Source organism: Phymastichus coffea, unplaced genomic scaffold (assembly GCF_024137745.1).
Source record: "Phymastichus coffea isolate CEN01 unplaced genomic scaffold, Cenicafe_Pcof_1.1 PCOF00058, whole genome shotgun sequence".
In the NCBI taxonomy this organism is placed as follows: Eukaryota; Metazoa; Arthropoda; class Insecta; order Hymenoptera; family Eulophidae; genus Phymastichus; species Phymastichus coffea.
In genome coordinates this window covers 1066243-1077969 of record NW_026706869.1, presented here as the reverse complement: position 1 = coordinate 1077969, position 11727 = coordinate 1066243, and the positions used below count along the sequence as shown (strand labels likewise).

The 11727-nt window shown below is 44.4% G+C and overlaps 1 protein-coding gene across 2 annotated transcripts in view; it reads left to right on the top strand.

The window, feature by feature from the left end:
• Positions 1-11727, top strand: part of LOC131666298 (cadherin-99C) — a 104472-nt gene that overhangs the window by 51345 nt on the left and 41400 nt on the right. For both annotated transcript variants that reach the window (XM_058938835.1, XM_058938834.1), the window contains exon 2: positions 3156-3188. In XM_058938835.1, the coding sequence (XP_058794818.1) occupies positions 3156-3188 (33 nt within the window). The remainder of the gene's footprint in view (positions 1-3155; positions 3189-11727) is intronic.

The window sequence follows — 11727 nt, the reverse complement described above, 5'->3', positions numbered from 1 at the left end:
GACGTTTAATTACCAATAATGAAGTTGGCAATATGCTTATGCGATTTTTCGCGCAAATACATTGAACAATCTCGAGACTTATCGCGATCTTCACTTGAGCGTTGCAGTAAATTAGCCCATAAAAAGCGAGCCCACTTCCAAATAAAGAGTTATTTGGAAGCGGGCTTGTTTTTTATGCCGCGCTTAAAATGAAAATAAAATAAGACCTGTTCTTTTACCGCTAATTCTCCGAGTGAATTGGTTTATTCATAGGAGAATTACTCACTGGGGTTTAACTTTGAGTTTTTCAACGCAACGAAGACTGATGTGAATATTGAAAAGGCACGATACGAATGCGGCTTCGTAGAATTTTGAAATCTTGGAGCTCTTGGCTTCTCCGTTTCGTTCAACCGAAGATTTCAATGTAGCCTTGATAAACATTTTTACGTTAATGGAATATTTATATCGAGCCAATTTAACGATGAAAAACTGCAGAGGAATGCCTATCAGTGCTCGCTAATATCTACTCGCATGAAATGTGGATTTTTTTATGATTTTGCCATTATAATCATGTTTATGAATATTCGCGGAGTGTTCAGCGCGCTGACGAACCTTTCATCTTTCAAGAGCATCGTTATGTATCTTTAATATGCGCGGAACCGTAAGGCTCTAATTGCATATTTGATTTAATAGAACGAGCGATTTTCGTAATGACGAATCGTTAAAACCTGCAATTCTTCCACGCTAAACTGCAGTTCTCACAGTTAAGCTTTTTCTCACCGTAAACAATTATCATAATCGCTCGCTATTCATTTCGTCAAGGCACACAGTCAGAGAGAAAGAGTAAACTGTGTTGTTCTCAAGTTGCCTATGATTACAAATTTTTAATTTTTGTATAGTAAAAGCACCAAGGCCGCACGAAAACGTTGTGTAATGGTCACTGCATGATCTGACAGACTTTTCTTACTCACAGTTTGGCCGCAAAATGCAATCCCAACGGCTATTCGTCGTTTCAATGATTTTCTTTATGGGCCCATCCATTGTTACTATTATTAAGCGACACAAATCAGTGCCTGTTGAAGTAACAGTCGAAGAGACCAAAGCTGTCTCCTCGAGGCGATTCCACTCGGTGCGAACCTGAAGCGTTTTGAGTTGTGGAGGAGCGGAAGATACTTTGACTATTTCGTTCTTACTTTGATTCACGGTTTGCTTTGAACGTTCTGAGCGCTCAAGAGCGGAATTCTCGTCGTCTGATCTGAAGAAGCATTTTAATGAAGACGGTATCACGATTGACGCCGGGGCATTCATACAATTTCCACGATAAAATCTTTTTAGAATTGAAAATCACTAAAAGAAAAAGTATTAATTAAAATACATTTACAGCCACATTTGTAATGCAAGTATATATTTGTCGGTGCGCCTGTGCCCACAATACTGACACGACTTCAATACACTGCAAAATCAGCGAATTTCATGGTTACAGTCCGATTGCATTTCAGCTTCGGTCGCGCAAAAGCAAATACATCCCTCTTTCTACATCAAAATTATAATTGCCCAACGAGTCGCGATATACGGAAGTTGAAAAGGGAAAAATGCAAGAATGCAAGAGAAAATTGGAGAAAGCAGACAGAGGGCAGTGTAGTGTCTGCAGTGTCCGATAATTAAAGAGGAAATACGATATTTGGCCGGGCGTCGAATTAATAGAGCTCCAAGTGCTTGTACAGGAGGGAGGTGGGAGGGGGCGGAAGGTATGTACACTGCAGCGCACTCGGCCAAAACCAGCGAATAAATTCGGCAGTTTGTTGTCGTGTATAATCCTACTGTGAGAAGCTCGCTCGTACGTATATACTCAGACTCTAACCCACTTTGTCTCGTACTCTTTCCGAGTCTCTCTCTCTCTGATCGGAATTTAGAGGGCTACTATCTATAACAGATGTAATTAGACTTTACGTGATTTATTTTTGATTCAGCACTTGCCCTTTGTCGGGGCGCCGCAGAAACAAACTTAAATTCTAATTATGCGGCAACGAAAATGTAATAAAGAATCTCGATAGCTCTCGTCAAGACATAGGCGGGTTTGTTATGTAATCTACGGAAAGACAGTGAAATCATTGAAATATACTCGTAGTACGCGCGAAATCCTACGAAGGAAATTACAGTTTATAATAATTGAAATCCACTTCGAAACATTTAGCTTTGCTTACTCTCACTAGATTCTTGGTCGAGACAATAGTGAGAGCAAAAAGAAATCTGAGCTACAAGAGAATTGCTGAAAATTTGCTTTTCATAAATTGAGGTTTCCTCAAAATATGAACGATAATTATCATCGGTTACATCTGCCCGAAACGCGTATTGCTTGTAGGGATATATAACGTCGCAAAGTGCTCGCTAAAGAGAATGAAGAACAGAGCTGCCGACTCTTGGGACTTGTTTTTGCAGTTCGTCTTTCGAAACGAACTGCAGAAATGGCAAAACATCGGGTTGTAAATGAAAGCCTCCGAGCGCAGAAATGTCTGCGAGAATGAAGAATGGATAGAGGAAAAACGAAAAAAAAACACACCTGCACCTTGGGCGATCCTCTTTCGAAGAAATGCTCTCGAATATTTAAAAACTTCTCGTCCGATTGCTGCGCCAACAGCAGACGGTTTTTTGCATTTTCAGCGCTAACGTTTACTTACAAGCACAACGATGTGTCATTACGTAGGCTCCAAAACTTAATTTTCTGAGCATTTTTCATTGTCAACGTACCCATATTAATTTCATTTTGCACTAAAGTTCAACAAGTAATAATTATTTAGAGCTATATGGATAATCCAAGAATATCGAGGACCGAATTATCGATGAAAATATCAAAACTCCTTGGGACACCGTAGTCCAAGTTCCAACAAGATTTTCCAGATAATGGCCGTTCTTCGGTTCAGCCTAATTTGACATTAAAAGCGTTTATACAAGCGAACACGTGTTAGCTAGCGGCGTGTTCGGCTTTCCTTCAAGGCTGATTTTAGCGCGATCCTCTGGATCTTTTTTGCCGGTGATCTCTGTACATTGCTGAACGTCAACCATAGAGATGCTAATCTGCTGTCGCGCTCTTGCAATACGCTTAATTGACTTTTTGCTTCTTTCGCCATACGCATACATATTTTTAATTGGTGTCTTTTTTCTTTTTTTGCTCGCAGGCTGCTGAACAACCAAAGAGCTCGGCCTTCAATGTAAGTAGAACAACCTGGCAGATGATAAGCTAGAATTTTTCTTTTCATTGTTTTTTTAATTGAGCAATGAAATTGATGCGAAACACACAAAGCGTTCACCATTGCAGATATAACTGATCCATCGAAAAATGTTATCGAGTGTCTAGTCCAATAGCTCGAAGATTGCAAAATAATTTGAAGAAAAAGCCAAAGTTTCTCTCTGAAGCATCCCACAATTATGCGTTCGAAAATCGGAATTTCAATCGGTACACCAATCGGCTGTATACTTCGTACAAGCCAAATCTTCAATTGGCTCAATTCACTGGACGCGGAGCTGCCGTATCTGTTTGACGCTCCGTGTAGAGGATTTGTCCTCGTTACAGTTTGTTTGTTCGTACCATGCTTGTAACTTCTCAAGAACGACAAACAACGTCTGCCTTGAGTCTGAAAAATATGACGATCCGAAATATTCAGCGATGCATGCGCACAGAACGCGTCCATAGCAAGTATCTGAGCTCGTCTCGGCGATCTATCAATGCGAAACCGCGGAAAAAGTAAGGTAAACAAGTAGATATTCGGATGAATCGGCGCGTATAGAGCAGAGACACGCGTACGAATTTGAGCACAGCGAGAAAGGCAGCGGTGGAGATAGCGCGTTCGCGCGCGTGGGAGAGACGGAAGTGTTTGCACGTCGGCATGAGAATGCGCGAAATGAAAGGACGACGACAGTCTCTCTTGCGCGCGCGGCCGTCCCGCTGACTGCATTCCGCTCGCGCGACTTCTCTCTCCTCGCCCACGCCTGCGTATCGCGATACGCTGCTCCGTTCGTGGCTTTTCACCTCGGTCCTCTTGCGCTAATTATGCGCGAGCACGTGGGATGCGTCTCTCCGATATTTTCGCTTCGCGGTTTTTCCGACGTCACGCAGCCACGTGTGTACGCATGAATTATTCAGAGGCTCCGCTCGCTCTGTTTTTCCCCTATCCCGTATTCGTTGAGACGCTTCGCGAGTCGTTTTTCGCGATCCGCGAAAGTGGATCGACTGTACGCGCGCGTACGAGCCTCAAAAGAGAAAAACAAAAAGTTCGCGCGCTCGCTCAGTTCCGCCGACGTTAATCGCTAGAGCGACTAACAATGCTCCCCGTTTTTGCGCGTTCGCGTGCTCATCGCATCTAGATTCAGCTCAGCCGCCCAGCACTGTCCGATCACGAAAGCCTTCTCGTTCAAGCGGTGGGTTGCGACTGCGAATCAGCTCGCGCAGTAGCGAAATGAAGTCATGAACTTGTGGCGCGCCATTTGGCCGGCTGACCCGCTGCACCACAGACCGCTTTGCACGAGCGGCGCGGGTCGTCTGCATCATGACCGCGAAAGAGAGAGAGAGAGAGAGAGAGAGCTAAGTGTGCATGTACGTATGTACACATATACATATAGCGGCTCTCCGCTCTGAAGCTCGCCAAACCACACGGGCTGATTTGTTTGAATTGTCCCATTGTCTTGTTGCGGCTGCGATGCGGCTAAGCTTAGTGGGCTTGTACAAAACACTGCGACGAGGTTCTTCTCTTTTTCTATAGTTTGACGGGTTGCTACATTCGCTTCGCGGTCCGCGTGTGCGCTTCGAGTGCGGGAGGTCTCTTTGTTAGAGGAGCGAAAATGGTCCACTTCGGATATAGTCAATCGTTATTTTTATGATTTCCGCATGCTTTCCCTTAAAATCAGAATCCACGTTCACGTACGCATGATTTGATAACGATGTTGAGACGAAAACACCCTCCAATATTCCCAGTTATGTTGGCAGAAAACACGGCGGCGGAGTATTTGCAACAATAAAAGCACATGTTTTCGAATTTGAAACCTCTGGCCATGTCAGGTTATGAGGCGTGAGCTCTCGAAAGACGCACAGTTACATGCGGAATTAATCTGCAAAACTGGAGTATTACGAGTGAATGGCAGTCCAAGTGACGACCGCAAACGCAGCCATTGAATTGCAAAATGCCAGAACCTCGTATCCGGCTTATTGGCCAAGTGCAGCGGAACGGGGCAGATGGCATCGGAGCCACAGTGACAGTCGCGTGTTTCTGATTACACTTGCACATAATGATGCGGGGGCATATAGCGAGGCTGCCGCTGCGGTAATTCGCCCATTTCGCCGAGGCTGCGCGTTCTTTTTGTTTGCTCTGCGAAGCGTTCAATGCGCGCGGCGCCGTCCCGCGAGAGAAAATTGGGTTAAGGATTGTGGTGTGCATTAGCAGGCGGCCTCCGAATTCGAACAACGCGTCGGACCGACTGTACCGAGCGGACTATACGTTGCTTCCTTATCCTTCCCACTGTCCAATGCCTTTTGCTCATAATCGCTTTCTGCTAATTTTGCCCAAATATACTGCACACTCTCGCGCTGCGGCGCGTGCTGCGGTTAATTGAGTTTTCGGCTAATTGCATCGCTTGCCGTTTCGCCCATCCTCCTGTCCATTTAGATTTGTCTCCGATTTGGCCTCGGTAGCCTCGCTGAAGGCGTCCTTCGACTGCAGCTTTCATTGATAGTAACTCCGATTGGGACCGTCATTTTCGTTCGAACAAGGACGACGTAGTTCAAGACATTAGCTACAGGCTCTTGTAGCGAGCCTCGAAGCGAGCTTGCCTTTGAAAACCAAGAAGAAAAAACGAACGGGTTTCGAGCTTTTCTGGAAATATTAATGTTTGGGTGTATTTGATAAACCAAAAGCGTGTTCGCGAGAATAAAATATGGTCTCGTTAATCAACGTTCAAAAATGGAAATCAGCTGGATTTTTCAATAAAACGCTCGTGTATTAGTCGACTTTGCGAATAATATTTCACGCTTACGCGATAATTAATATAGCCTACTTTGATGGACTCTGAATGGACGAGAGTACCGAGCAGGAACGAATGAAAAACCAGCTTATTTATTGTTGATAATTAATGCGCGCTCGGGCGCTGCGTGAAAACTGCAATGTGCATGTACAAAAGGCTTGCGCAAGTCAGGAACTGCGAAACTCATCTGCGCTATATGGCGATGAATTGTAGAACGCAACGCATTCGAGCCATTATCCAATAATTCATGAACGTCGAAAAATCGCGTGCTTCGTTAAAATGCGCTAAATTGCGAATAACTTATTTTGCGCTCGGCGCGATATTATGAGAAAGTTGATCGAGTGCTTTGTGAAATTTGCCGGCACGTTACTAATACGATGCAGTTTCTATTAATCAGCCCGTAGCACTAACAGTCCAAGTTTTGTAATCGATTCAGCCGAGTTTCCTGCCGTTAGAACGTTATTTATTGAAGTAATCAAAAGTTTTTTCATTTTCTCCGCTTTTGTATTGCGAATTAACGAATGCACGCGCAACTGCGCCACGTACAACGAATCGTCGCGCAAAAGTTTCATACGGCAAAGTCAATGTCGAAAGCTAGGCGAATTAAATGTGGAAGCGATTTCGCGAGCGACGCTCGCAACGCAAGTGGCGCTGGCTAATGGTCGTCGTCACCGAGCCGCACGCAGCAGTCGATCGGGAAAAATGGCCGTTAGAATGTTCGCGAGGCGAGGGCAGAGCGGAGAGACGAACGAGGCGCGAAGAGCTCGGTGCCTATAGTCGCGGCGCGTTAATCGGGCAGTCCGCCGACAATGGATCGAATTCCGCCGGAGAGAGGCGAGTGCGCCTCCTTCTCACCTGCGTGCATTCGAATCTGCTCGCTCGGCACTGGATGTTTCCTCTGCATCTCGTCGGCGCCTGGGCTTTCCGGTTATTATATCGACCGACTGCTTCCTCTCGAATAATTGCCACCGTCCTTTTTCTTTTCCTCTTTCGCGTGCGCTTCATTTTTCCTTTCGACAGCGACTGGCGCGAGCTTTTCGCCGAATCGCTCGCTACCCCTCAACCTTCGTCCCCTCAAATGAAAAATCAAAAGCTTACCGGCGAGCTTGCCTCTGCGATCGCCTTTTATCGTCTCGAGCGAGTGTCTCATTGAAATGCCCCGATATTTTCGCCCGCGGAATGCCACAGGCGCGTCTCGTACGATACGAGCTTTGGCCAGTAACAATGGGGGCCCCGTTATAATGCCTCGCATAAATCCGTCCATTAGCCTGGAAAACGTATATACGACGAGGCGCGAAGTCACGCGGGGAAAATAATATGCGCGCTCGCGCCGTTACACGTTTCGTGCCTTTTTTTATTCCAGAGCTACGCAGCTCCGCAGACGCGATTATGCTTTTCGTTTTACGAGCCGCGCTTATATTGCGAGAGTTTGCGGTGGCGCGTGCCAGTTTAACTAGACTAAAAGGCGACTCGTACTTAGCGGTTTACGCTCTCCTAACTGTTTGTTGTTAACGAATCAATGCGAAAAAAAAAAAAGAAAACGCGAAAAATACGAAAAGCCGACGAAATCCTTGAAAACTGCAGCCCAAAGCCTCATTGGCTTCCTTTCGCCGGCGTAAAAATTACTCTCTTGCGAAACAATGAGTCGGGTCGGGCGCGCATGGAATTCAAGCGGCTAATCTCTGCCTTCGGACAGGCCAAGCCATCTCGAAAACTTCTGCTTGCGCGCGGACTATGTCTGTCGCACGGTCGAGTGCCGAGCCTTTTGTTTTTTCCATTTCCTCGCTGCCGAGAGTTTGATTGATCTGCCGGTGTGTTTTCCGCCCGAGCACATCGAACCTCAGCGCGCTTTTGCGACGACGCGTGTGTCATTGCGTAAATGGAATTTCAGACTTTCTCGTTCGCTCTTTTCGAGCTTACGTTGTTTCTTGAATTTCACTTGAATACAATTCATAACCGATTTAGGGATTCAATAGTTCATGCCTTTTTGTGCGAGGCGAAAAATGAGGGTGACTTTCTATCAAGACATGACAAATGAACCATTTCCCAAGCTAATTTCTCACAGATAACGAAACTGTCAAAGCGAGTCGCGATTTTCTTCGGAAAAAAATCCTCAATTTCTCGCTTGGCCAGTCCAGACGAAGAAAGTCCACGCCGGAAAAAGAAAAATGAACGATCCAATTGGGCCGAGGTATGATTACTTACATAACTCGCGGAAAAAAAGGATGCACTTATCGATGTCGCGTCACGTCGCGAGATGCATTCCGTTGCGCACGAGTTACTTTATTCTCTTTGGAAAAAATTGCTCGCGGGAAATGTTACTACAACTTTCTCGAGCGGAAAATGGATGGGCTGGATGTGCATGGCGTGCGTTGTAAATAAAGTTATCCGGAAATACGTGCTATCTGCGCCGAAATTAGACTTTTATATACTCGCGACAGAAGCGAGCAGATTGCTTCGATATTATTGTAAAAAAAACTCAGGATGATGTGTTTGAGTTGATAAATGTTTGAACGCGTGCTTCTGAAAGTCCAACGAAAAAAAAAAAAAAAAATACAACAAGATGATTTTGCCCAAAATGCTCCGCTTTTATTTGTGTATAGTCTAAACTAAATTTTCGACGTCGGTTTTCATTATCCTGAAAATGAAAAATTTCCAAGCTAATGCTTCAGGCTTTTTATGGAATTGCAACATCCCGAATCTATTAGTATAAATAGATTCGTGCCCTCTGTTTTGTTTTTTCCTCCTTCATGAAAAATACTGATTGGTCCAAGTCCTTTGATTTATCCACCACGTCAGCTTTGATAGACTTTTTTATTTTAGATCGGAAATATTAAACTTCACACTGCGTTTCAATATCGCCAAAATTTAATTTATTCAGTTTGATTAAAACCGAGAAAAAGTTTGGAATAATGCATTTCCTCTTTACGCTGATATACAATTGCGTGAAATTAAACTCTCTTTCGCCGATGTCATATGGCCCATTTTATGTCGATTGTGATATACTCGCGTTTCCAATTTCTGCTCAAAATAGTTCTATTTACAGATTGATTTTTTCATGGAACTACGTTCTCACGCATTGGAAATCGCAATAGCTGTCAGGAAACCTAACAATATCAAAAATGTAACTGTGGCATGTGTGGTGATGTGAAAAATTTGACTGGTTTGCTCACAGATTCAGTTCGATCTATTTACAATAGTTCTAAAAAGTAAGATGAATTGCAGGAATGAAACGCTTTGTTTCAGAATTTTTTTATTCAGATGATTTTTCACATTTATACTCATATGTAGGGATGAAGAGGCATATGAGACGGCTCTGACACTAATTGGCGTACATTGCGAGCTACTTATAAGAGAAAGAGAGAGAGAGAGAGAGAGAGAGAGAGAGAGAGAGAGAGAGAGAGAGAGAGAAAAGTTAAAAAAAACCAACAGGCGGCGTTTGATAATTACTCACGAGAGCTGTGCAAGCAATTAGCCGCAGTGGTGTGTCTGGCTCGTTTAATCAATGACGTGCGACCTACCCGCCGCGTAAATATATACGTTTAATTAGCACGCAGTCAATCAGCCGGCGGTCAATTGTTTCCCCAAATTGTTTCAGTTTTGACTGATGGCGATGAATTATGATTCGTTAGCAAATATTTAGCAACTTTTACTACGGACGTTTGTAAGTTATTTATTACGGGAAATCACTTTATTGATCGATGTTGATTTTCCACCTCAATGTTTTACTCATTTTTAGCACGTACGTTAGAATTCAAAGTACTTTGGTATCTAATGGTAGGAACTCGATCGGCCAGCAAAATGCAAACGGTGACGCAACACTCCAACTTGGAGCCGCATGATCCGCAGGTTTCTTTGTCTCGCCGGAGAAATTGGAGTGGATAACGAATGATCTTTCCCACGCCCAGCGGCTCGCCAGGCTTTAGCGCTACGTGACAGCGTGCGAGCTTTGCAATGTATATATATAGTTGCAATTAGGCTCTGCCCTGGCGAAAGTGTCTCGCTCAGCAGTCACCGGAGCCTTTACTTGCATCGCGTGCGCGCCGATTTTACGCGCGCTAAACATGCGTTTCCGACCAGACAACTGTCAAGCTTATCGTGCTGCAGCAGTTGCTTTTTCTTTCTGTCACATCACGAGGAAAAGCTGGTTATTTTAAAGTTGAAGCTTAAAAATATTAGCTGCTCTCGAGCATCGCGTCCGTTTGTATCTCTCTGAAAAAAAAGCCGCGCATATTACTCATCTGAAGAAAAGACGCAAATAAATAATTAGTCATCGTGTCCATTACAAAAGGTACATACCATTAGTCAAACAGCGATAATCAACGCAACTGAAGGCAATAATGCATCAAGAAATTTTTAAACGTCGTTCTCCCAGCGAGAAATCAATTTACACGAGCATTTCCAAGCGAATTCTCGAGTTGCAGCTGCGCTTGCACGCTAGCAGCAAGTCGAGCGACGGTTTCGCAAAGCTTTTCGATAATTAGACCTGTCAGCGAATTTGCCAGTGGCGATTACGCGGCGCCTTAAAAACTACGTGCAAACACGCTCGTTCGAAATAGCTAACAGTTTATGAAGTGATTATACGAGTTGTCGCGGCAAGTGATTCAACTGCAGAAGTGAATGACGTTCCCGGCGCTCTTCAAATCGTTCGCCGGCTCTGCGCAGTTCCGAATTCCCGAAGGAAACCGTTAGCCGAAGGTATTTTAGGGACGTCGCACGTGTGGAATTGCCGTGGCACAGGCTCGCAAAGCATTACGTACGCATCCAGATTTGATTCCTGTAGCCAGTACTGGTTTTTAATTTTTTACGAGAGCCTCTTTTTACGTTCGTTCTATCTCTCTTATTTTCAGTCGATATTATTCAATCAGCTTGACATTCGGCACAAAGCCAATTCCAAAGTTTTTACATTCGATGCAAGAGTGTTCCTTTGCAAAATTGACCATTCGCTTTTATGGACTAACTTGGAGCGATAAACAAACAAAACGCGGCATTCTTTCAAACTCATTGTCGAACAAACTTTCGCGCGATATTTTCGACGCGAGCCAAAATCATGAACAATAAGTCATAAACAATTGAGACGGCTTTCCAACTTGAGATAACTATTCGTGCTCATTTTCAAAGAAACTGGTCGTTTAGAGCTTTCCGCAACGCTAATCTTTGTGGGCGCTGCTCCCTTGTACACAGTATATAGTCGCGCTCATTGTGTCGTGTAAGAGTATCTCGCGCGCGTCTTGCTCGCCGAGTCCGCACGATTGCGCAGTTCGAATGGGCACTGCTTGAATCCTTCGAAAAAGTTACGTGTCGAGTGGCAAAGCGTTCGATTAAAATGAAAAATCCACGTATAAAATATTAAGGAACGCCTACTTGCGTCCAAGTGAAGTTTAAGCGTAAAGTAATCGAGATGCTTTCCGATGTTTTCCATAATGCGACTTATTACATTGCATAGTTTATAGCTTCCTGCCGCTTGCCGCGCTAAGCCTACACGATAATATGTTAATAAGCGCCGACGCAATAGTCGCGACGAAGAGTCTTTTCAAATTTACATCACACGCACTTTGTATGGGCTTGCTTGCATTTGCATTTCCGCGAGCGCACGTTCGTACGTTTTGGCATCCGTTCGCGCTTTTGATAACGAGTAAACGGCTCTGCTACCTTTAGATAATGATGTGCACTTTCCCAAGCGAACTTTTCTAAAGATACGACAGTCGGTAAATTAGCGGTTTGAACATGGACAGG